Raw genomic sequence first — 27,591 nt, forward strand, 5'->3', positions numbered from 1 at the left:
GCATAATGTTTAAGTTTCATATTTCTGAATAAAATATCTACTTTCTTATGTATAAACTAATAAAATGTAGCACAACTGTTACAAAAACACTCAGTGCAGAATTAATCTTGATGGAGCACAGTGTAGAAGTGGGACTAATAAACATTAACTTAAAGAAAAAAAGTCAGCAGCGTATAAGATTATTAGAGCACTGTGATCCTAAAAATATTCTCATCCATATTCCTATTAATATTTAATTTATATAAAAAATGTGTAGATAGAGCTGTACAGTTCCATGGGCTGTTTTTTTAATCACCTTAATAAATAGCAAACATTCTTCCTTATCATAGTAGACTGAATTTGGCTAGGAAAGTTCAAAGAGAAGGTAAAGTATCTGGTGTTTTGATATTAAATGATACTGCTATCATGAATAGAAACAACCCAGCAGTGGGTTGGAAGGCCCTCTGTAATGATCCACAGGTATCACAAGACCTTTCGGATGTCTTTTGGTGGCATGCAAGAGCACCATGGCAGATAATGGGAGAAAGGACTGGTTTTGCACATCAGATTACATGATAGCAGAAGGGCTACAGAACTGGAACTGCAGCCTATCCTTTCCAAGACCTTATCCAAGTCCAGGAACCGCCTCAGGTGGCAAAATCTTTGTGCTGTGATGCTGTACCTTCCATGTAGGTGTGCATTTGTGCATGCATTTAGCAGTACAAGTAATACAGCTCTACAGACTGGGTTTTTTCTCATTACATGGGAAGGACAGAATTGGTCCGTGGAACAAGGTATCTCTGCTGGGTGGGATTATGTCATGAAAGAGAAACCAGGCATTGCACTGCAATACTTGAGTTACAGGCTATTTGTGGAGGAGTGTGAAGAGGGAGTTAAGGATGTGACTCACACACAGGGGCTGATCACAGTTGAGTGGAAGGAGGGATTTGCAGATCACATATACTGATTGTCAGTGAAAAATCATGACTGGAGAGGAGGCTTCTGGTGGGCTACTGTGAAGGATGAGGAATAAGCCTGATACTATTTAGCATTTTCAGTTGCAATGAAGAACCAAGCAAAAAATGATTACTCATAAAATTTGTGGATAACACGAAGCTTGGTGAAATGATGATTTTGTTTCAGAACGTATAGTAATGAAAAGTAATCTTTATTAGAATCATAAAATATTTTGAGTTAGAAGGGATCATTGAAGTCCAACTCCTGGCTGGTGTTTGAGGGCTGGGAAAATGCTTGATACTGTGAAAGCTAGTCTGATTTTTAGATCAGCAAGAAGACTGAAAGATGACTTCTTGTGAGGTATGTAAACCAGCAGGGAGAGGAAAAGTAGTCACAAAAGACTCTTTAATCTATTGGACTGAGGTTTAATAAGATCCGTTATCTGGAAGCCAAAGCTAGAGAAATTCAAATGAGCAATCTGGCACAAGTTTTTCTCAGAAGGGTGCTTAGCTGTTGAAAAATCCAACAGAAGAAATAAGATCTTTTTTATGCTGCTTTCAGTTCAAGACTGACTTTTTTTGGAAGATTATGTAGTTATACAAATTCCAGGAGTTTCAATAGAAAAATGTAATGATCTGTGTTATACAACTGATCAAGTTATAAAATTTAGTGGTTAGTCCTATATTTAGCCTTTATTTTACAAATATGCAATAAAAATGATAGCTTCAAAGCTGCTTTGACATTATTCCAGATCACTTATTCTAATGTAGATCTTTAGGACTGGGGAAACTGATCCATGGACCAAATATTCTCACATATTAATTTTTCTTTTCTGGATTACTATGAAGGCCCAAAGTTGCCATTATGTTCTTGAAAAATTGAGTACCTGATCAGTGGTAACCAAGCACTGGTGACATAAAATGCTATGTTGTCTTGCTGTAACATACACAGGAGTAAAGCTCATCAGCATTGTACCAGTCTGCACACTGGTGAGTTATCCTCATAGATGCTTTTCTGAAAGATGTTCAAGGTGCTCCAAGAATTTTAGATGCAATGTATTGGATCCATGATCAGAACTGGAAAGGCCAAGACAATGCTGACTTGGCTGCTTGAAGCTCAGGAATACATACCTAGCAGGTCCTCTAGAAAGTTGTAGTATTTATTAACTCAATTGTAAGTATCAAGCTATTTATTTTAGAACTAATCTGCAATATTTTCAATTTACAGCAAAAAAATTTTATTAAAAAATAAAAAAATGTTTTCCTACTGTAAAGTATTACAGTACAGGGCAGATTTTGGGTGTTCTTGAGTCCTACCTCCTCCTTGTGCACTCTGTGCTTACTTGCAGCTATTCTATATGGTTCAAGCTGGAGCCTCTATTTCTGGCAAATCTAAAAATGCTAGCTGTTAATAATGAGTGTAAAATTTTGAATGCCTGTTTCTGTTTTGTGAATTAAGTTAGCTAGCAGTGGTGCACAACTCAGGGGCCTCTGAGTCTCTTCCCAGCCTTCAGCACCACTGTGCTCTGGCAGTTGGCAGCAGCGCAGTTGTGCTGGTGGAGCCGTGCTCCGCTCTTGGCCTCTGCAACAGCAGCATCTGTTACTCTTCTGAGATCTTCTTGAGCAAAACAATCCTTCTCCTTCCTTGCTGGGATTTTAGGGAGATGCCACCTGTTCTTTCCAGCTGTGGCCATGGGGAAGTTACAATTTCCCATGAGTACAGTGCTGCTGTACTGCTGTTGGCAGCACTGGCTTGCACAGAGTTGTTGGGAAGTGGCAACCACTCTTGTGACCACAAATCTTACTAAGCTTTTTGTTTCTCCTTGCCTATCTTTTTATATAACTATTAGCCCACTCTGGCTGGTATCAATCTTAACCAGTGCAGGTATTCTTGTTTTCAGCTTCCTATTCTAAAAAATGTCAGGCATTGGCAACCAGGGATTCACTGGTTCTGCCTTGTTGGTGTATGTGGACCAGAGTCTTTGTCAGATATGTTCTTCAGCATTATTTTGAGATTGTTTTTTGCTGTTCGCTTGTAAATAATGCAAATGGGCATTACATGTCTGAAATCATACTTCAGTTCAAACTACATAAATTCATGGCCTCTAAACGAGGGGCAATGTCAGAAGTACTGTGGCAGCTTCACCAGGGCTGGTAAAAAGAAAGTTGATGTGTATAAGCCATAGGACTGTTTGGTACCATTGTCTGGCTGAAATAAGGCTAGAAATCTATGAATTATTTAGTTCTAGATGTTGCAATCATATTTGTGAGCACATCTTTGCACATCTTCTGTTCTCCTTGACTTGGTTTTCTAGATTTTGCATGTGACCAGGTTTTAGAACTTTTTTCATGCTACTGTTCTTGTTTCATGAAGTTATGTATTAAACTTTGTATCTTAAATTACTTTTTTTAAAAACATATATTTTCTAGCTCTCTGTGGTTTTCTTCAGTCCATAAATGACCATCATAAATTCCTTTTGAGATATTTCTCTAGCACCTCAGAAATCATTCTCTTTAGGATTTGAACAAATCTCTATATAGTGCTGAGAGCCTTAAAACTGATAAAAGAGCTAGAATTACACTGTCCGAGCCATCCCTTAGTAACAGCCTTAATTACTTTATGCAGGATCTTGCCTCAGCAATAAGTCTGCCTTCTATCTTAGACTGAATAGGCTTTTTTTCTTTTAAATCGGATTAACGTAATCCAGCTCCGGACTTTGCTTCCCTGCACTTTTTCAAATGCTTTGGAGAATGTGGCTGCAATAACCAAATCTCAGTTCTAAGTTTATATTCAATTTGCAAATCATACTTTACTCGTTGAGAAAATGGCCTGTGTATTGCTCTGGGATCCTTGTATGTGGTGATTGTTAAACTTGTTTTAAAGTAGCAATTGTTGGCTTCTGGTGAGTATCAGCCAGCATTTGCCTCTGATGAACAAAAGCCTGTTTGTGCTGACTGGTAAACTGTGCCACTGTTTTACCCATGGAGAAGACATTGACTGTTTTACTATTTGAATGTATTAAAATGTAGGATTTTGCAAGAACCTATGCTATGTAATGTTTAATTTTGCCTGTGGCTCAGTCTCTTGTAAGGAAACTTTGTCAGTGTCCATACTCAGAAATATTGGCTGGTGTTCAGTTCAGTTTGTTTGCTTCCTAAGATGTTACCCCAGGTCTGGAAGCCCAGTGAATATAATCCTACTGTTTTTCATAATCTGTATTGGGATTTGCACTCACATCTGCACATCTGCACCATCAGAATCACTGATGTGAGCAAGGCACAAAATCCGTGTTGACCTTTCTGTGTGTTTTCATACAGTTTTCTATTTGGGTGGCAAACTTGATGGTGTTGCCCACTGTCTATTTATACTTCTCTTTGAACTTTGTTTCTGTGCTTGCTTTTCCTCTCATGTGGCGCTCTGCTATTTGTTTATCTTTGCTCAGAACTCCAAGCTCTCAGCAAAGATCCTCAGAGTCTTGGACAACCATTCTAACTGTTCTAGAATGGGTTTTGTGCTAACAAATGGCTTTTGTGTTTCTGACTGAAAATTTAGGCATGCCCAAGATAAACTGTCTCACCCGGAGGGGAATGTGATATGTGCCATGAATGAAGCATGAGGCAGCAGTACCAAACAATGCTGTCACTTGATTTTCTCTCGCAAGGTACAACATCATGCAGATACCTGAAAGTATTAGAACCCTACAACAGTGTGCCAAACATAAAATCATAGAATCATTTGGGTTGGAAAATACCTTCAAGATCATTGAGAGCAGCTGTAAACCTAACACTGCCAGGCTCACCACTAAACTGTGTCCCTATGTGCCACACCTACACATCTTTAAAAACCTCCAGGGTTGGTGAGTCAACCACTTCCCTGGGCAGCCTGCTCCAATGCCTGACAATCCTTTCTGGAAAGAAATTTTTCCTAATATCAAATCTAAACCTTCCCTGGCACAACTTGAGATCAACATGAGCAAAAAAATGAACTCTTAACAAATAGTTAAGGTTTGCACCTCACTAACATAGTGATGGTGCTTCTAGTCCTGATACCACTGTGCTTTTTACTAATACAGCATTTCTGTACCATGTCCCATAACCTCTCTTGAAGATGAGATTATTGCACAAGTTGCCTTAGCACTTGTCCTAGTCCACATCCTCCAGGTTTTCCCTGGTTGATGCATTCAAATGTTTCTTCCATATCTGTATTTGTATTTTAGCCTTACAGGGGCTGGGTTGCATCTTTAACTAGTCTTCATTTCCTTTCTGGAGAACCGGAACTACCTACTTCCTTGCTTCTTTGTCAGAGCACCAAGTGACTCTCTCTCCATTTAAGCTGTTGCCCTGTGGTAAGCTGCATAAATCATTTGGACTTTCATGAATGTGGTATATTCTGCCAGGATGTTCTTCAGTTGCCTATTCCTTGCCTCTCCAAGGAAAGGTAAGGCTGAGCAAGACCAAGAATGAGGCATGCTATTATCCTCTTAATTCATACATGTTTTTGTTGATAAAAGCTATAAACTGAGTAATTTCCAATTATTTATTTAGCTATATGTATGCTTAACTTGCCAGCTTACGGGATGTTTACTCTCTAATTAACTCCAAAACTACACTTAGTATTCATTAGCTGTGCATTTTTTTTGACCACTAGACGTTATTTTATCTGTCATTTTGGCTTGTGAGCCCTTCATCACCTTAAGCTTAATCATGATACTTTGTCGTTTCATTTATCACTTCCGTGGAGCCAGCAGCATTGGTGGTTCAGTCCCGTGCAGGGTGTAAGAGCAAGCAGACTTGTGTCACTCTTCAACCTTTCTTCAAACATCAGGTGTAGCAACAGATATGGCATCATTTTCCTCAAACACTGACTGGTGTTTGAAGAACATAGATGTCTTGTCTAGCATCATCAAGTATAGTGCTGTATTTAGTGTAGATTCTTTCACACGCCATTTTGTCCCATAGGTCTTCTGATCCCAAGTTCTGTTTAAGGTAATTTATTTGCTAGACAAATCCTAGTGGGTTTTTAAAGGCCTAATTCTTGAGTCCCGGTAGTTCACTTCTGAATTTTTCTTAATCAGCTGTCAGCCAGTTCTGTTGCTCAGTTTCTCCACCTCAAATGACAAGACTAATTCTGCACCATAAGTGTGTTACAAACTCTCTTGTTCCCACCTTCTTTTGGGTGTCTGTCTAAAACACCACTTTTATGAAGAAAGTCCTGCATTTGCAAATGTCAGTGCAACAGTTCTGTAGCTGGCTGTCACTGACTCTGCCTGCTACCCACACCTCAGTGCTCCTGGTTGCACACACAGAGCTTGCCTGGATTTAAGTCCAGGCACCCTGAAACACCTGAAGTGCTGCTTGAGCTGAGAAAGATAGATTGACCACAGAGAACTGAGTTGTCTGTGTTTTGTTTTCCTTCTATAGTGTTCAGATACCACCCAGAGGCAAAGTTTGCTTTATCCAGTGGCAGAATCCAGTGCTGCAGGACAGGAGGCTCATAGCCACCAGCTGCAGTAGCTCTCTGCCAGACCTTCCTAAAGACACAGTTCCCCTCAGCTGGCAAGGACCTTCCTGTACAAAGTGGCATAGCAGCCACACATAGTGTGCTCTGTCTGTTAAATCTGCAGCAAGCCAGAGTGCACAGGCCTTCTGAAAAAATAAACAAAAACTCCAACCCAAAGCCCTTGAGACTTCAGCTGTGAGGCAGAAAAAACGTAGACTTTATAAATCAAGTCAGTGAACTTTGTAGTTGTTTTCTGCAACCTTTTACTATAAGCATAGTGACTGTACTAAAGCCACTGAGAAAGTTCAGCCTGCAAACCCAAACAATACTATTTATCCCAAATCTCAGAAGGATTTCCTGTGTGGGCTTCTCAGTTTCTGAAATAAACACAAGACTGTCGAGAACAGCAAAATCAACTATCCTGAAAGATATTGGAAATCAAAATTAGTGAGGTGAGCTTTGTAGCTATGCTCTCAGAATGCAGTGAGCATTGAAGCTTAGCTGTTTCCTAGCTTGCAGCCTGGAAGTAGTCCTAGCAGGCTCAAATGTATGAGGAGCTGGCAGCACGCCCTGCCCTGGACAGCCTCAGGTCTGTCACCATGTCACATGAAAAGTCAAAGTCATCTGTGTCATCTGCAAGGCTTGTCAGATAGAATACAGAAACCAAATTACGTATCAAGACTATTTTGAATGAAAACAAACCACATTTTCTGTTCCTTTTTGTCTCCACACTCAGTTAGACTGGGTTGTTTTATTTTCATCTTTGTGCTACATGAAACACCACATTTAAGCTGTTTGTTATTTTCAAGAGTCCAAATCTGTTTCTTGTATGATTAGCTCTTGTTTCGTGGATGTCACCAAGTCTGAATTTGAGTCGAAGTCTGTTAATTAAAAAGGAGTCATATTAATTCCCCCTTTTTTCCATATTTACTTCTTTGGGTTATTTGGTTGTGAAGCAAAGTCATTGCCACTGCATTTCTTAGCACTATTTGATGTCTCTCTGATTGGAATATTTCTTTTTAAACAACTACTCTCTAAAAAAATTCATAGCTATCAACACGTCTAATGTGTGTATGACCTCAAAGTGGAGATGGCATTCTTTGTCCTTAATTTATCTTTGCAGATTTTACAGAGCTTCAAGCTTACTGCATTTTCCTCCCCTTCTGTTCAGTCCCTGTTGTTGGCAGTAGGGTCTCATTGCTCTATATGGGTAGATTGCCTGCATCTGCATCTTTTACATCTTTTACATTTGATTTCAGTCAGAATTTATGAGTGTTTTGTCTGTCTTATAGCAATCAACCTTTCCTCTTTTGTCCTGAAAATTGTGGCATTTAGATTAACTCTCCTGTGTGCTTGCTTCATGCTCCTTCAGAACAGCAGAATAATTCTAATTTTCATTAAATAGATGCACTATTCTTGTTTTTCTTGACAACTAAACCTTCGACTATAATTTAAATTATATTTTTTTCATTATTTTATGGTGAACACAGAAAACAACAGTTTGCAGAATTCAGCTTGTCAGTTGGTGCTGTTTCTTCCTGTGTGTGTGAGAGGAAACTAGGAGATGAGAGTTGGTGTTTCTTAGTTGACTTTTTTTAACTTGAATATTTTATTGCAGAATGACAAACAAAGAGAATTTTTCTTTTAGTTATTGAAGTTGTATGTTGCATTGATATATATAACCTTGCAGGGGATCATGAGTAATGGCATTGCCCTCTTCATTAGAATGGGTGACAGTACTGTCTAGTAATAAATTTGGAAAATAAAAGTGAAAATGTGTACTTTAGTGGGCCCCTGAGAGCAGAATTTGTGATACTTTATAGAATATTCAGTCAAAGCTCTGAAGAAGTTCATAGAGGAAGTTATACAAAAGAGCTTCTACTGCTAATATACTTTTAGTGCTAATACACTTCTAAAGCCTAATAAATTTTAAGATTTAAGGTGTGAATAAAAAGCTTGTCGCAGATAGCATACTAGGAAAATATAGTTTCTTCCATCTATACATCTGCACAAGGACTACAGAATCACAGAAGAGTTGATGTTGGCAAGGACTGCTGGAGGTCACATAGTCCAGCTCACCTGCTCAGAGCAGGCTCAGCCAGATCAGGATGCTCAGAGCCATGTACAGTCAGGTGCTGAATTTGTCTGAGGATGTAGTTCCACAAGGTTTCTCTTAGCAACCTATTCTAGTGTCTGAAGTGATTAATAGAAAAAAAGATTTTTCTTATGTTTAAATGCAATTTCCTGGATTTAAGTTTGTGCCCATTACCTCTCATCTTGACACAGGGCACAACTGAGAAAGAGTCTGGCTCGATCACCTTTACTCCCTCCCATCAGATATTTATGTACATTTATAGACAGTCATAAGTTCTTTCCTGAGCATTCTCTTCTCCAGGCTGAACAGTCCCTCTCAGCCTCTTCCCTTATAAGATGTTCAGGGCTTTCAGTCATCTCTGTGGCCCTTCACAGGACTTACCTGCACTATGTCCTTGTTTCGGTGGTACTGGGGAGGCCAGGACTGGACACATCACTCCATCTATCTCACCAATGATGAGTAAAGGGATAGGATCACCCCCTCAGCTCCCTGAACATACTCTGCCTCCTGTGGTAGAGAACACTGGTCCTGATATGGCCACAAGGGTACACACTGCTGGCTCATGGTCAATTTGATGTCCACCAGTATCAGCAAGTTGTCTTCTGCAAAGCTACTTTCCAGCCAGTTGACCCTCGGAGTGTACTGCTGCAAGGGGTTATTCTTGCCCAGCAAGTAATTCTCCAGACATGCAACTTTAACTATTTTCACAAAATTTAAATTCAGGCAGACAGTCAGAAACTAGTTTCCAAGAAACTGAAGCTTCCTCAGAAATACCCATGATTAGCAGGTTTTTTTCTGACTGCTACACATGCTTACACATATTGAGAGTAAACGTAGTTGAATAAGCAATTACCTGGCAATAGATCATGGAATTTTATTAAAGGATTAATTTTATTCAGATATTGCTGATACTGTGCAATGATTCTCAGCTGCTGTTCTTTAAATTTCTTATAACTGTATGTTTTATTTTATATGAAACTTTGGAAGAAGAGCATACAGAACGCAATTTATCTCCTCCAGAGCATGAATGTAACTGATCTGTTTCAATAATGATAGTGAGTAGCATGTCAGATTTTTTAGTTATTTGTCTTGTTACTACAGTATTATAAACTGAAGTGCATTCTTCTGTATTTGACTTTGCTCTGGCCGGAATTTGTCTTCTACTTTATCTGAGAAACTGCTGTGCACATACTGATATTCATTTTCTTTCATGGTCATTGTTCTACTTGTTCTTCCAACAGGAGAGGTGTTTGACATACTGAAGTACCTAAAAAATTCTGGTTTGGTCTGCTTACCTTTAGAATTTCTTTTATTCCCCTAAGTTTTTAGCGAAGGAAGCATGAATACTTTGGGCAGTATGTCAGGGAATTTATATGACTGTCAGCTTGGTTACCAACTATTGTCTGTTTATCCTCTGTACCATCTGTATTCAGAAGAGAAGACAGGAGTTTGAAGTAATAAAGGTTTGGAAACTTTGTCATTGTTGCTTTTGAGAGTGGAGAATGTAAAATAAGATGACTAGTAAAGCAAAGGGAGATCTGTGGTAGCACTGCAAACTTAATTAGCTCTATCTGCACCCCTATATTGATAGATTAGAGGCATATTTATATATGATGTTGTCCCTGCATCTCCTGAGAGCCTGGAAAGCCTGGAACTTGCAGTGAAAGACGTGAAGCTTCTGTGGAAACCTTTGCTATTTCACTTGCATGTTGGACTTTTTATTCTGCAGAGGGTCACCGCTCCTCAATGCCAGCAGCTGGCCCCTTGCTTTCTCCTCTGCTTGACATAGACTAATAACTCAAAACCCAACTGTACAAGGTCCTCAATAACCTGCTGTCATTAGGCAATTTGGTAATTTCTCCCTTCCAACCTTGGCTATTCTGTGAATTAATCAACCAGAGACATAAGAACTCCCCAGATGCCTCATGAGCTGTTATACCCTCGCCAGCATTTTCATTCCATTCAGTTTAAGCTACTCCAGGTGCACATTTACAGAGGAATATTGTTAGTAATAACAATATTTTATGACATAGAAATTTTATTCAAAAAAGCTAGTATTGTTTATGGTCTCAATTTCTATTGCTGTTGACACTGTTATATTTTGTGACAGGTGGAGATGTTCCTGATTTTATCTGTTATAAAAGTGGCTTGAATGTTATCTTTTGCAGACAAGCCGAAGAATAAACTTTCCTTTCAAATACACATGGGTATCCTAGCCATGATACCTTCATGCACAACCACAAGATAAAGTTAATATTTATTCCACAAGTGGAAGGAGAACACAGTGCTGATAAAGAGCTGCGTTTTCTGTAGAGTTGATATAAAACACTGGTGCCTGTCAATCACATTATAAAGTAGTTAACATTTGTTTTATTAAAATGGGCACAAAATCAGCAACAAATGTTATAGCTAAATATTACAGTTATGTGTCTTTCTGTGGCTTTCTGTACCACATTTCATTAACCCTTGTCATCTTGGCATCATATAATAAGGATGTTGGTAACTCAGCACCTCTTCTGAGTTCTGCTGAAGTACAAAAGATCTGAGAGTAGGATTGTTCCACTGGTTTAATCTGTGCTGTTTGATTATCTACCATGGTAATTAATGCATCTAAGTGAGAGCAGAACACATCAGAGACTGGACCTTTCAATGTATCCTGCTCCTGAGTGTCCTCGTGGTTGAAAAGAAATGCATATTTAGAATTGTTCTTGTTTATCTACATATGATTATCAATGAAGTGAAAAGATTGGGAGGATGATCTGTTAAAAAAGTGAATATTTATATGGCTTCATTTGGATATGTAAGGATGCACATACTTCTGGTCATTCGATATGGAAGCAACTTAACCAGTTCGCAGTAACTTTCAGGACTGAAATACTCTGACAGAAGGAAAGCAAAAGGAAAAAACCCCACACTCCCAAAGATATAAGGGCATAAAAATTATGGTTTGTTGCAGTGTATTGAGATGGGAGAGCTTCCTGTCCCTTCAGTCGCTGATGTTTGCTTCCTGCATCTTTAATAATGGATTGCCACTTTAAAGTAGTGTGTAGGAATGTCATTTCACAGCGGAAAAAGAAACAAGTGCTTGCAAGTAAATTTGTGAGGAGGCATTTCAGTGCCAAAAGATTTTGTGCATAGTGTTTTAGTGAGTGCTTCACAGATATAGTTCTTTTCCTGGTCTGCTTCTTTTCACTGGATTTTTTTCAAGGCAACATACTTAAACCAGTTTATTTGAAAAATACTTCTCTTGAGTGTCCTTGAAAATGCAGTTAAACACTCAATCAGTGACACCTTTGAGCTGTATTCACCTTCTCCTGCAGGAACCTCCTCCAAAAAGGCAGTGAGAAATCTCAGAAAATCTGTTTGACTAGTCAAGGTGACTTGTTTTTTGGTGGAAAACAAGGCAACTAGATACATCGGACCAGAAGTAGCAGTGTTTGTGCCTGATTCTTGATTTGTGTGTCATGCTCTTGCAGGGCAGGCCTGGATTTGATCTGGCTTGATGAATTTTGAAGTTGCATCAAATTTTCCACAGTCTTCTCTGTTTCTTGTGAATTTTGTTTCCAGACTCTTGGATCTGCTCCAGATCTCTTACTGTTACCTGCTGCTGTCTCCCAGATCTGAGCTTGCTCAGCAGTCCACAGACAGACAGAGAAATAGCACTTGTGTCAGAGAAGTCTACTGACCCCATTGTTTCTTAAAGAATTATATTTAATATCTTACAAATATAGATAAATACCAGATGTCACATGGAGTTTGAAGATTCACAAGAAAATCTCATCAGCATGAGAAACTGTTTAAGGAAAATGCAATTTGACTCCTAGGAGAGTCAAAGGAGAAAAGAATCTTGCTGCTTTTCATCTCCTGCAAGTGGAGTATTCAGAAAAATCACTGTCATTGAAGTATCTATGATGACAAATCCAAACCCAAACTCTGTGGTTAGATCTTGTAAATCAACATATTTGTTGCTTTAGAGCAAGGTTGGGGAACCCCCTCGTTGCTGGCGCTGTGGACACCGTGCAAAACACCTGCACTGGTCTGTGTGTTAATGGTGTCCCAGGGATGTCAGCTGGGAACTGGCAGCCTGGGTGAAACCAAGAGCCACATCTGCCCTGCCCTGCAGGATTTCAGATCCTACTGTAGAAAATTCAGTAGCAGAATTGTGTGATATAATTTTAAGAACATTATTTAATAGTTTTTAACATTTTTAAAGCAGATAATAAGATGAAAGAGATCACATAACACCACATTTCATTTTATGCTACTTTAACGTAGAAACTTGCTGTGTAATTAGGATTAAAATAAATAAATTGAGGAGATATTTTTATTGAAATCTTTTTATCTTATTCAATCCACAATGTAGCACACACTAACAGTTACAGTATCATATTAACCATATGTGAAATACAAGGTGTAAAACAGTGAAGCATCTATCCATGAACATGAAGACATTTATTTGTGAAATATGGTTATGTTGTTTTACTTCAACTGCTGACTACTTTTGGTGCATTTCTCAAAAAGCAAAGTGGAGTGATCTGTAAATATGCTATGGATATATAGTTCAGTCTTCACAATAAACAAACTGCTTAGCAGAGTGAACTGTGATTCGTTCAAGTCCACTAGATTTTTTTTCACTGTTGTTTGATCCAGAGAAGAGCCTTGCATTCATCTTATACAGTATCTGAATGAATTAATTAATCTATTTATAAAAGTGGTGAAACATAGTACAATTGTGATGGATTGTTAAGTCTTTATTAAAGCTGTAACATTTCACATCATGCAAATGGACCAGAATATTTACTGTCTTTAGCTTTAGGAGTGAAGTATTTTGGTTTTCTGGACATATTAAAAATGCTGAAAAGGTACTGTCTTTTTAAAGTGGGGCTTATCATTCTGTGATCAAAAGTACTTATGTAAGGAGGAGAAGAAAGGAAAGAAAATCTTTCTGTATCAAGATAAATAGCCACTCTCAAATTTACTTCGGTTTGTATTTGGGCTTTATCCATTTCAAGACTTTCCCTGTCTGCAGTGTGACTGTTTTAAGAACAAAAATGCAAGCTTTGGCATAAGGTGTTGACCAGCTACCGTATTGCTGACTCTAGAAGGTTGTTGAAATTGTCTGTGAATGTTTTCAGCAGTAGAGGGTGCCTGTATGGAGCAGCGCTAACAAGGAGGTGAATTTGTCATCCCAACTGGTTTTACTCATGTGCCTTTGTTAAATGAAACATTGTGAACTGGTATCAGGAGCGGATTTGCCTTTTGTACGTTTGACTCCACAGCGTTATGTGAAGCAAATTTTGGAATGAAAGCCTTGAAAATGTTCTCGACCTGTTGTAGGAAAAGGTTACCAGCAGGCAGCTTCTGCATCTGCTTTCAGTGTAAGCTTCCTGATAAATAGTGACCTTGAGATCTTCTGTACTGCCTGTTCTGAAAACGTTTGATAAGGGTAAATAACTCAATGGCTTTAGATTTACAAAAAGATAATAACCACCTGATGAATTTTAAGAAATAATTAATTTAACCAGAGCTTGTAAAGGCTAAAGGATTTATAATCATCAGTCCAAACTCCTAGTGGTTTCTGTCACAAAATCACTACAAATTTGAATGAAGAAAAGACTTCAACAGGAATTGGTTTCTTAGGGAGAAAATTGTCTGAGGAGCTGACCTCGTTTTTCAGTGAGTGAGGGATGTAGTTATTTAAACATATCTACTAGGAGGAAGGTATTGAAATGGGCTGTGTTAACCATTCAGTAGCAGACTTGGAAAGAGATGGCTTTGTGCCTATCCCAAGGACCTGGGATTTTCAGAATTTTAGGAATCAGATTCTGTGTCCATGAGCTCTTGATTTTGGTGCTACCAAAGCAACTGTGTGATGTAACCTTAAGCCCAAGTAGTTGACAAACAGGAGACATGAAGGTGTTCAAGGCCAGGTAGGATGGGACTTTCAGCAGTCTGTTCTAATGGAAGATGTCCCTGCCCATGGCAGTGGGGTGGAACTAGCTGATCTTTAAGGTCCCTTCCAACCCCAACTGTTCTGTGATATGTCACTGCTGGTTGTCTGGGGACAGATTGATAGGCTTTTTATTTAATTGTTTATGGGGTGCTTTGTAAGAGCTCTGCCTCATCAGAGTTTGACAGAGAAGTGTCAGGCGTTTCACTGGCACTCTGTAGTTCTGCTAATCTCAGCAGGATTCGTGGGGGTATTAGTGTAGTAAGTGGTTTATTAGAAGAGATAATGAGCACAAAGCAGATGAGGATTTAATAAATAAGGAGACTTGGTCTGCATCACTGAAACCTAGTTACGTGACATGGCAAGTCCCCTTGTTGAGCCTTCTTACCTCTCAGCTGCCCAGTGCTTAGTAAATACAGCAGCACACACTCAGGATGGGCAAATCCCCTTGAGGAACAGCCTTTTCTGATGAGACCTACCTGGATGATATGATGATATAAACAAAAACACTTTAAAAACCAACACACACACACAGAGCTTCAGTGTCTCCTGCAATGGGAGCTGACAGACAGCTGGAACAGATGTGGGCAACAGAGCAGTGAGCTGGGGAGCAAGGAGGCACTGAGGAAAAGCAAACCTCAGCTGGTCTGTCAAAAGATTCCTACTACAGTTCTTGGAACTGGCTGCAGGCAGAGCAAGCTTTCTGATCTATAATCCACCAGGAAATTGAGCCTTTCTCAGGTGGGAATTTAGACTTGCAGGTGAAAGGAGAAAATAAAGCCTATGTATAGCATGAAAATTGTCAGAATCTAGGCTACATTTAAAGAAGTAACAATGTTGTTTGCTCATTCCAGGCTTACTTACAGGTTGGCAGACAAAAGCTACTTCAAATCAATAAATTTTCATCAAAGGAAATCATATTTTTAGACTTTTTCCATGTTATTAAATATACATGAGACTGTGAGTCCAGTGCTGCTCACATGGGAGTGAGTGGTTTCTGATTGCAGTGGGAAACCTATTGGTTTCCTGTTGCCTCCCAATACCCAGAGCCTTCCCTTGAACTGCATGTAATTTCCCTCCCACCTTCCTCAGTCTGCTCAAACTCTTGAAAATTAGGTTAGCATAGTTTGTCTACTGTACATTTATCCAGAAGGGGAACTTTTATTTAAGCACTGTAGAATTACCTTTACACATGTAACATTAAAACTAATCTGGGAAACTTCTGTATGAAGTAGCTTGGCATTGTCATGACCCATCTGTCTTAGCCTACTAGTGGTAGATTTTACCAGGCACTGAGATAAAATACATCTTCACAGCTTGTTTTTCTGCCCATACATCTGATAAATTTGTATTGCATTAGTTCTCCACAGCAGAAAAACACTTTAAAACATTAGGGAATATGTCAAGGAAACTGTACTTTCAAAATCACTTTTTTGAAAGTAAATATAATTTGTTACAGAAAACAGACAGCACTGTTTCATCATTCAATACACAAGAATATCTAATTGGTAATTTTTAATGTACCATGAAGATATCCTCAGATATTAATACCATTTATTAACCACAGACTGCCAGGTAAGGATTTGAAGCCAGACATTATTCCAGTACAAAGGAAAAAATCCTTCAGCTAGTCTTCCTCCCTGTATTTCCAGTACTGTTGGTACTTAGAGTTTACCTTGTAACTATCGAGCAAGCTTATGATAGTGTTAGTGGTCTCACTGTGCAGACCAGCCTTCACAGGATCACAAAGTGGGTCAGGTTGGAAGGGTGGGACATCCAGTCCAACATCCTTGCTCAAGCAGGGACATCCTAGAGCCCATTGCATAGGATTGTGTACAGGTGGTTTTTGAATATCTCGAATGAGGGAGACTCCATAACCTCTCTGGGCAATCTGTTCCACTGCATGGTCATTCACACAGTAAAGCCCTTCCTCATATTCAAGTGGAACTTCTACGCATCAGTTTCTGTATGTTGCCTCTTGTGCTATTGCTTGGCACCACCAAAAAGAGCCTGGGTCCATCCTCTTGACACACACCCCTGTCAGATACTTATAACATTGAAGAGGTCCCCTCTCAATATTCTCTTCTCAAGGCTGAACAGGCACAGTTCCCTCAGCCTTTCCTCACAAGAGAGATGCTCCAGTCCTTTAATCATCTTTGTCACCCTACTACTGGACCCGCTCCAGGGGCTCCATGTCTCTCTTGTACTGAGGAGCCCAGAACTGGACACAGCACTCCAGATGTGACCTCACCAGGGCTCAGTAGAGGGGCAGGATCACATTCCTTAACCTGCTTGCAGTGCTTTTCCTGAGGTAGCCTAGGAAACCATTGGCCTTCTTGAGCACAAGGGCGCACTTGTGCTCTGTTACCTATTACAAAATCCAGTGCATTTGGAAGGGTTAGTCGATTCTTCTGAGTATTTTTTTGCCTTTCATGGCAATGTTCTTGACTGTGTATTTGCTATTAAAAAATTCTTCTCTGAAATGAAAAATGTTGGAGATTTCCTGTCATCTACGCTGTGATTTATTGCATGCATAGTGTGAAGGATTTGAGGTATTTTGATGGCTCTCAGCAATATGGGGCCAAGTTTTCTGGCTATACACAAGATGGGGACTCTACGAACTATTCATACACCCAAATATTTGCCAGAACTTCTTTTTCTAGTTGTTGTACCTTTTCACTGGACAGGAGATGATGAATATGATGCAGGTCTTTCCATGCCATTGTCATGGTGCCTTTCAGTCCAGGTTTGCTCAGGTTCAGGGTGGTCAGAATCAATAAAGCTAAAGATCATCCCAATTTCAGTGAACATTTTCTTCAGAGGTGCACTTCTTGTCTGTTCTGTGCTGAGGTGTTGAGAAATCACTTGGGAAGTAAACAATGACTAATTTGGACACTTTCAGCTGGAAAGTTGTTTAGAAGGCTGTTCATTTCTCTCTCGGTTGGGTTTTATCCTTTCCAGGGAGAACCAGTAACTGATGGTATGAGTCCATCTAAATACGGTTTCTGAGGTCTTGGGCCTTAAGTGTTGATATTCTTCGTTCAGTCATCTTTTCTGATGTGAAAATAAAACTTGCACTCGGTATTTGTGTATGTGTATGTAATTGTGTGTCAAGTGTGAAGCGTAAGCTCTCTTTGACATTGATGCAGTGCCATACATGTGCCACAAGTACCTTTTCACTTTTAGTAGAATCACATCAGTCTACAAACTCAAAGTAATTAGTGACATATTGACTGTTACTCCAGAAAAAGCAGGTAAGATATAATCCCTGCACTGCAGGAGGGCAATATACTTCCTAAGAGCTTGACCTGTTATCTTTCTGATGTAGCTTTCATATCACAACAAAAATCATCAGTCTGGAACAGAACAGTTTGACAGAATGACTCAGTAGAGCTACAAAATGACAGATGTTAGAAATAAAAAATAAACAAACTGTGTTGGGTCATTACTGTCAAAGCAGGATCCTTCACCTGTTGTTCCTGATGCTTATGCAGTCAGCAGTAGTTTTGGGGCCATCTTTTCTCTTCACAGGACAGATTATTGATATGACTTGAAAATTTAATATGATGTGATTTATTTTCAAAGATTACACATTGCATCTCAGGATGTAACTACAGCAGCAGTCACCTGCTTTGCTTGTTTTTTCCAAGTTGGTGATCCCAGCCAGTCCTGTGAACCGGTAGGCTTTGTCCCTCTGCTTCAGACCCACTTACAGCATCACTTTGCTTCCCAACTGCTGAGCTTCCCTTGGCTCTCAGTGTTTGCAACCACACCCTCCCCTTGTCCATTTATGTGGAGCCAGACATCCCAAAGAAAACCCTCAGACTGCATAGCTTAGTTCTTGACAGTGCAGCCAGAAGAGTTGGGAGTTACCTGCAGTGGTCTCCAGGCAGTTCATTCAGTCTGAACTGTGCCTTCTGTTTACTCTGTAAAAAGGATGGCTATTGTATATCAGCTTTAATGCTGCCTGTAAGTCAAAGCTTTGCTTGAAGGCAGCTGTGTCTTCCAGCAAAGCAGGTAGAGCACATTGCAGTGTTCTGTCTGATCTGCCTGTAAACGGAGCTGATGACATGTCACTGAAAATGATTGTTTGATTATCCAACAACAGCACAGAAAAGTGGAATGCAGTGGAATGCTGAATGGTTTTAGGTGGGAGAAGAACTAGAAGATGCTGAGGAAGATGGTGAAGTTTTCTCTTCTGCTTTAGATCAGAGACCATATGGCTCAAACAGAGCCCTAAGCTTCTACCAGGGCACTGGCTGGTGCTTGGTGCTGCCAGACATTTTGGGGGTAGGTAGGACAGGAGGAGAAGTCTTTCCATTTTACATTGACTTACTAGATACTCATAATTAAACATTAATTTCCTCAGGAACTTGCATTCAGGACTATATATATATATATTCACAAATTAAGTAGCATCAGAGAGAACATTCCTAGGCACTGGAACTCCATCCTCTGTCCTGCTGAATTGTAATGCTGAGAGTAATAGTATGGATGCTGGCTGTTCTGTGCCGGTTGCCATCAGTGCCAGGGGCAACACAGGACCTATTTGATTTTCTTGTGTAGATGCAATCCACTAGCTTCACTTCTTGCCTCCCTGTGAGAATTCTCTCTCATTTGTTCCATAGCTAGTTCTACCCAATACATAGATACAGAACTGAGTGATAAAGGGGGTCTGAGCATTTGCTATCCAGAAGTAAGGGCAGGGATTTGAATTGAGAACTCCCCTGTTTTCTGATAGAGGGTACCAGTCATCAAACACTACGTGCTTGGTGAGGCAGTTTGTTCTCATATTGCAGTGATTCAGCTTTTTTATAGTGAACTTTGACTGTTATGAGTCAGAGGTACAGGAGGGAAAATCATCCTCCAGGCTGGTGAGAGGTCTTGCTCTTGGGTGGGAAACTCCTGGGCACTTGTCTCTGCTTGGATCCATGTTCAATAATACATAGGAGATGAGAGCAGATGAAGCATGTAAGTCAGTGTTGAGGTGGTGAGCAATGCAACTTTAGATTCGTGTTGTGGCAGGAAGATGAGGGAATTGCAACTTTGGAGCTCGTGTTCTGGTTGAATACTTCTGTGCCACAACCTCTGAAAAGGAGATTTTCAACACTGTAAATCTAACCCAACTTTCCTTACATCTTTCCAGGAAAAAAGTGTTTGGAAAAAGCAGTGTAAAGGTTGGGGTACATGTAGGACTACATGACCAAGGTAGAAATGGTCATGGTGTGGGATGCTTATTTTTGCGAAAAAGAGGAGAAAAAAAGAAATGTGATTTGATCCAAATTGGAGGGAGTTTGACTGCTGTATTGCAAAATGTTATTTGTTTCACTGTGCTTAGATCAATAACGTAACAGCAGCCCACCCTCCTCCCTTAGAAAGCTGTCTCACAGGCAGCAGATAATGAGCTAGTACTGGAAGAAATCTAATGGGTCCCGCCTTGTTATGTCCAGAAAAAGCTCACATGTTCACTTTCAGCAGAATCATCAAGAATTGACTTTGAAGAGCCAAAATACAGGAATTTTCTAATAGTTCTCAGCTGGTTTGCATGACTAATTATTAAACCTTCATAAAAATGTACAATGAGATTTTTCTCAAATGACAGACTAAAGCTGTGAAATTTTCCAGTTCACTACAAAAAGAATATGTTTTACTTCTCTTCAGAGAAGCTAACTATTGACCAGCATTCACAACAGGGAGTAGGAAAGCCTTTGCTCCCTGATTTTTACTGTTTAGAAAATGAGGGTTTACCAGTGCTGCTCTGGAACAGTAGTGCTGTGGCTGAGCAGTGTGGAGGGAAGTGGCCTGCCTTGCCTCTGTGGAGTTTTCTGTCTCTCCTCCCTGAAGTCTTTGGGAAGCTGCTTCCAACGTAAGGCACTTAGCACGTAAAAGCAGAGCAGAACATCTATCAAACATGGAAAGATCAAAAATTGTGACTCCCTGTGGAGTGACTGTTGGGAGGGAAACAGCTGAATAATGTTGAACATATTCAGATCTCTGACTTCACCTAATGCACACTGTGAAGACTGTGTTTGTAGTCGAAAGCAGATTCATTTTTATGGATATGGAAAAGCTTTTGTGCTTCTGCCTTTAAAGGCAACTGCTCTATTAGTTGTTTTTCAAGGGAGAGGCAACATCAGTTCTTTCTGCCTTCTCTTAGACAAATATAAGCATAAATGTTAATCTGAAGTTTGTTTGTTTTTTTACTGCTGAAAAGGCAGGCCTGGCTGTGGAATGGTTTGGGAGGTGGCTTGATGCTTGGTACACTGAAAAAACTGCAGAGCTGACAAGGGCACTTAAAAACTCAATTTTCTGAAAAAAAAAAAAAAATCAAGATCCCTAAACCTCAGTGATAATTTGTACCTTCATGGATATTGAGAGTATTCACTGGACATGCTCATGCTTAGGAGTCAGGACAAAATCACTGAAACAACGTACCTCTTAACTTTGAAAAACTCCTCACCCCAGCCTCTGAAACAGTCTTTAAACTTCAGCCCATCTGCTTCTAAAGGTCTGGGTACATGAAAAGTTCCAAGGTAGCCTTTCTACACTGGTCATCATCGGTAGCTTAGCAGGGCCAAGGTCGGAGCACTGCAATGTTCCCCACGATGCTCCCAGGCAGATCTCGTGCTGCAGGCGGCACACAGAGATGTTTCATGCCACAGGAAGAATCAAACTACTCCCTCTTCCCAGGGTGATTTCCTCAAGTTTTGATTGTTCTCATGCTCCCAGGAGGACCTTTTTCTGCATTTGTGATGCAGGTGATATTTCCTTGAATAATTCTTGGTGGGAGTAAACTTTTGCTAATAGTTAAGTGCAAATATTTTTAAAGTGAGTGTTACATGGTATATGTGCCTGACCTATGGTGTGGCTTTTCTTATGATGTTTCTGTCCTAGCTTGAAAAATATGTTGTTGCTTCTAAATAAATCAGAAACCACTTAATTAGCCAAGTGCCTTCCACAGTTATTTCTATGATTACTAGGTTATTGTCTCAGCAGCATCTAACTCAGTGGGAAAAATATCCAAGTGTTAATTTGTTCTCTGGAAATAGCATGACTGAGGATGAGCAGACAGACAGCATCAAAACAGAATGAAATCTAACATACATGGTTGCTTTTTTATGGAAATGACCTTTCTTTTTCCAAAGACAGAAGTCTTCCACTGAGAGCTGGAAGGTACAAAGCAGCTTGACAACACAGCATGTGAATGCATGTCTTTAACATAAGCATAGCTAATACTTTCTCTTATTGCTGTGTAGCACTCTCCGGGCAGCAATCAGTTCCATTTAAATACGATTAATATGAAAGTAATAGTGTCTCAATTTCACTCTTGTACGTAGTGTCAGGGGAAAGAAAGTTGATTTTTTAAAAATAATTTGATAGTAAAATAAAAGGAAAATCTTAATTCCTGTGAGACTTGCTAGCACTCTTCTTAATTCTGCACTGTCTAAATTTTTCAGGGTTTTGAAGGTATTCCTGTCCCGAACGGCTCAGCGTATTCCATACATGACAGGTGGGCGAGTGATGAGGATGCTGGCTGTTATTCTTCTGGTAGTCTTTTGGTTTCTCGTTGGCTGGACTTCTGCAATAACCCAAAATTTGGAGAGAAACATTCCACTCATTGGCCAGGGGCAAACATCTGACCACCTGATCTTCAACATGTGCCTCATAGACCGCTGGGACTACATGATGGCTGTTGGTATGTCAATTTTCTAGTTTATCTTTAATTTCTGAAATAAAGCTTGATTGTTTTTTAATTTTTCTTCTTTTAGAATTTCTTAAAGTTTTGCCAGACTACCTAATATGATGTGAAAAGCTTCTATGGAAGTAAAATAATTAAAATATACTGAAACTTCTATGCCTTTCAAAGGTTTGTAACTTGGATTGTAGTAACAAACTGATGGGTGCTCAAGACGTTTCATCTTTGAAGGCAGAAGGTATCTAGTTCTTCTACTACTGAAGCTTTTCAAAAATTCTTCTGCTATTGAAGTCCAAAATTGTGGCTAGATCAGAGGAGGCTTTTTGTTTTCACACCAAAGAACTGGGCAAAGCTCTTGCATGAGGAGGGAAAGAACTTCCAAGAACACTCGTTCATAAACTTACAGAAATTAGCATCAAAGTAAAGGAAATAGAAAACACACATCAAATATGCCAACTTAATGTATTTGTTGGATGTGTTCTCAGTGCATGGAGTAGGCAGGAGCTAAAAAATATCAGTCCAAACTTAAAGAAAGGAGAAAAATGATTTGGTTTTGTTTCCTTCACTCTATAACAAACAGTGGGTTCCCCATGCCAGGGTTCAGTTAAACAGTGTAATGTTCTTTCTCCCAGTGGCCACACAGTTTTGGTGCTTCCATCTAGAGCCATTTTCTCTAGTACAGCCCAGGCTTGGCACCCACTTTCTCAAATACATCCGTGTTTTGAAATCTAAAATAAATTCTTACCTTACTAATCTTTCCCTTATTCTCCCATGGACATCCCATTGACAGAGCTCTGGTACTGAGGATTAGGGAGAGGTAATGGTGGCTCCTCCTCATGAGAGTGCAGATGAGATGGCCAGAGGTGGTCTGCAGGTATGAGGAGTGTTTTCTCTGAGAGTGGTGTACAGATGGCCAGTGCATGGCAATACACAGAGCAGAACACTGCTGCCAGCCTCACCTAGGAGTGTCCATGGCTCTCAGGTGTAATACCTCAAAGGCAGTGAGGCACACAGGTACCCCATCTGTCAATATGCTCACTGGTAAACCACACAGAGAGGAGTAGAAAGGGTTATGTTTTGAAATGCATCTTGATCTGGGCCCTTTTGGAGAGTGTACTTTGCAGTAATGGAATAGTACTCTTGCCAGAGATGTTTTAAAATTAATAACAAAAGAGAATTAAATGGGAAACAATAACCCATTTTGGATCAAAATTTTACTGCATTTGACAATGTAATTTCATTAAAATTTTGATAGTGATGGTTTTTGCATAATGGCAAACAAATGGTTTTAGTCTCTGTATTTTATGGTTCTGGTAGTGCAGTGATTAACAATTCAGATCCTAATACCTAATTGTGATCAATAGTCCCTTTTTGGTAAGAAATTGCATAAGTTACTGTCTGTGTAGTTTTGGAAAAAAAAAACAAGGATAATTTTTTAAGATATATTTACATTTAGAAGGGTTTAAAATGTTTTTCAGAATATACTCAAGGGCAGTAGAGGCAAAGTGAGCTCTCAAACCTGAATAAATTGGGTAGAATTTCTTACGTTCTGTCATTTTGTCTTCTTACCCAAATTACCTATACACAGAGTTATGCTTGTGCAAGTCTTCAGTAAACTGTGCAGTCACATCAGTGGTACCAGGAGACGTACACCTACAAGACTGTACTAAAATGTCTGTCTATGTATATTTATATATGTGTGTGTGTGCATGTGCACTTCAGGATTTTTATTGTTAATAGCAGTCTGAAAAGCTTACAGTCAATAGGAACTACTTCCAGAATGAGATGCTTCACCTCAGAGATGTGTCAGAAAAAATGCCCATAATGCCGAACCTCTTTTATTCCTGTAATTGACTGGGAGCAGCCTTGCAAAATATACTATGTGATAAATTAATTGATAGAGTATGCCATTTGATTTCAAATGCTAAAATAAAACCAGTGCATAGCAATTTTTTAAAGACTTGTTATTTCATTTAATATAGTTAGGCACAGTATTTTATATAAAACTAGTGAGTGTTTTGGGATATATTCTGTTACTTGTAGTCCTTGATGGAACACCTCCCTATTTCACTTGGCTGTCAACACTTCTTTGAAACGCAGAAAGGGAATTTTCAAGGTCGCAGATTGGTGAAGTGAGAATTAACAAGGCTCTGTTAGAAAGTCATAATGAGATGAATCCTTTATGCTACCAGAGATTAGTGGAGTTGGGATTTATGAAGCATTTTCCATACTAATCATGCTACTTAGACTCTGTCTCTAGAGACTTTTATTGCAGTGAACGTTTTATATTTACATTTCCATTAAGTTTAAGAGGATTCTCTCTGTGAGAGAAGTAGGGACCTAGACATAAAGGTTGTCACCATTTCTGGCATTGCCTCTTTACTCTGTGATATGCTGATGAGAAAAATTAGCATTCAGTAAATCTTATTTTATCTATATAACATAATGTGGGTTAGCGTGTGTTTTCCTTGGGGTTGGATAATTGTGGATAGCTTATTTGTTACTTGCCTGGATTATTTTTATTTCCTTTATGTTTGTTTCTGCATCACTTTCAAGGTTGGGGTATCTGTCTCATTGACAAGCCATGGCATGGGTGACAGTCTGAGATTGCAGAGAAAGACCTGGGGGCTTGAAAACACTCACCCACAAAGCTTTTTTCCTATGGCCTGAATACATTCTATACCTCTACCTGTCACAGTCAGATTCCAAGTTGGAAAAAAACCCAAGTGATAAACATCTGATAAACCTAAGGGCTTGCAGTGTCACAAATGAAACTATTATTCTTTATCCTGAGGAGAAAGCATCCTAAAAGTGAAAGAGATATAGGCACAGGATTTAGAAGAACTTTCCAGAAACTGGAAAGAAATACAAAATAATAAGTTTCATGAACAAAGCCCCAGGCAGGAGAGAAAAGCAGGCAGAGCGATAAACATGCCTGCACAAGGACAAATAAAAAGCAGAGGTGAAATCTTGGCAGATGGATGTTCCTGACTTCATCAGGGCCAGAGTTTCACCCAGCATGAATAGGATAGCTTTTAAAAATCCCCCATGCATCCTGTGTGCATTTTTCAGTGTTTTATTTAGTTATGAATGACATGTATTATCAAAGCACAGGGAGGTGTTTTTCCCCCGAACTTGTTTGATTCTTGGCTGGCAGGAGCAGTGTTACTCCTGTGTGGCTGACCTGAGCTGCTGCTACGGCCCACGCATCTGTAGGTCATGCTTTGGGTCTTGGGCATCAGGAGGATTTCAAACACAAAGCTTCCTCATGATTACTGCATACTCTCAGCCAGGAAAAGGAACAAAGTGAGTATTTCAGACTGTTCCTAAAAGAACTCCCTCCCACTGTTCATTTGCTGATATTCAACAAATACAATGTTTTCAGAGAGGGCAAGAGGTGCCAGGACAGGCTCTTACAGATTGTGCATTAAGACTGCTTGTACAGTTTTGAGCTGGGGCATTGTAATACATCTTTATGAGGCCCTTTATTAAATATTCTACAGCCCCTCTGCTGCATTCAGTGAATGAATGATTATTATTTCTTTTTATTATCCCCATTTGATGTGGCCCAATGCCATATTCAGAGTGTATGGTTCAGAACATGAAATGAATAAAGAACTGTTCATTTCCAAATGGGCATTTTGAAGCATTTTCTCCTTAGCATTGATGCACAAAGATTAAAGCCAGAATTGTCAACAGTAGCTATCCATTTTAAGTTTCTATCTTGAGACATCGAGGAACTGGTTTTTCAGAGTACTGTTTATAGCCTTCTCTGTGTGGAAAGCACAACCAGGAGACGCCTGTTAGAATTCCACTGGTGTGGATCTGGCTTCATGTCTCACATTAGGTGCTCAGAAAATGTATCATGTAGAAATAGTGATCACTTGTGAAAAGCTTACTCAAAGTGATAAGGCCAGAGATGTATAAAATGTTTGGAGCAGAAATAGGAGAAGAATATTGTCTTATAAAGTACCTTCAGCTCTGTCCCTTTTCTGCTTATAAGCCACTTCTGCTACCACGTACACCTCTTCCACAGTCTGCATCACCAACACTGTGTGCAGTTTATGTCACTCATCTCTAGGATATGGTAAATCTGGAAGAGTATGAGGAAGAGCACCAAAGATGGTGAGCGGTGCTGGAACCCCCAGCTTGAGCGGTTTGGATTGTGTTACCCCCTTTTTCTTGTTATCTGTTACATGGTAGATGAATTTCCAGACACTTTATTTAGTCAAAAATTCTACAAAGTATTTCTGCTCAGGAAACCATGTTTGGGTTGCCCTAGCTGCAGGTTTATGTAATGGTAAATGCCATATTTCGCAGCTTCTGCAAGCCGCTTGTGGGAGGAGGTGGCTTTGGGAGAGGCTGGAAGGTGTTCTGGCTTCCTTTGCGCCACCCTTATTGGAATCCTCTACTTGTACGACTCCAAGTCTTTCCAGTGCTCCAAGTACTTTGGAAACCATTGGCATTTGCTCGCATTCCCTTTAAGATGTGTGATAAAAGGCCCCACACTCAGCCAGTTTTCAGCTGCTGGTGGTAGATCTTTCTGATCCTGTTCTTCCTCTTTCATCTGCACACAAGTGAAGGGTGGTGATGGGGCACATGACAAGCAGAGTGCCCAGCTGACTTTAATAACAACAGTGAGCTATATAGAAGGAATAAGGCAGGAAAACACGTCTGTGTAGGATAATTTAAAAAGTGCTTTAGTATAAGGGCTCAGAGATATGAGGAAAGTTCCTAGGGATTTTAAACCTGAGCACTGGCATATGTTTAGTGCAGTGAGACTCTTAGACATGTTGCTCGCACTCAAGTCAGTGGATATGTTTCCATTGCTAGCAAAAGCCATCTCTAGGGCACCCTCAAGCCATGGGACCCCCAGTCTGGGGGTGAGCATGTCCCTTGCATTGCTTTGAGTGTACCTGCAAGGCAGTTTCGTGGCTATGTGGGGGACAGAGTATGCTGTGCCCCCCATCAGCCCGAGGACCCCTACTCTTCTTTCTCAGCCTTGCACAGCCACAGCCCACAGAAGTTTTGGTAGGGAGAAAAGTCTGGAATTGGCACCATTAGTTCTTTCTCCACACATAGATCTTTTTATTGCTGTGTGTAGCTGATTGAAATGATGCTGAGATATGGTGAGAGAGACAGATAAACCTTTGGTAATTTATAATTTGCTAGGAATAACTTGACACTAAAGACTTACACATGTAATCATAGTTTATTGAAATATATGAAAATCCTTTCAGTTGAAGAAAAAAGCTTCTCCTGTGGCACGGTGCAACTCTCCAGGTGGGAGATTGGACGCAGCGAAGCAGGAAGAGATTGCGTTGGCTGGCAACACAGGAGCAATCAAGGACACAATTTTTTCCCGATTTTAAAATGGCTCCAGCTGGCACCCTTAGTGAATAAACGGATGGAGGA

The 27,591-nt window shown here is 39.8% G+C and overlaps 1 protein-coding gene across 1 annotated transcript in view; it reads left to right on the forward strand.

The window, feature by feature from the left end:
• Positions 1 to 27,591, forward strand: part of GPR158 (G protein-coupled receptor 158) — a 187,128-nt gene that overhangs the window by 140,859 nt on the left and 18,678 nt on the right. The window contains exon 7 of the mRNA XM_050308312.1: positions 21,938 to 22,176. Coding sequence (XP_050164269.1) covers positions 21,938 to 22,176 — 239 coding nt within the window. The remainder of the gene's footprint in view (positions 1 to 21,937; positions 22,177 to 27,591) is intronic.

Source organism: Myiozetetes cayanensis, unplaced genomic scaffold (assembly GCF_022539395.1).
Source record: "Myiozetetes cayanensis isolate MyiCay16 unplaced genomic scaffold, myiCay2020 scf1, whole genome shotgun sequence".
Classification (NCBI taxonomy): domain Eukaryota; kingdom Metazoa; phylum Chordata; class Aves; order Passeriformes; family Tyrannidae; genus Myiozetetes; species Myiozetetes cayanensis.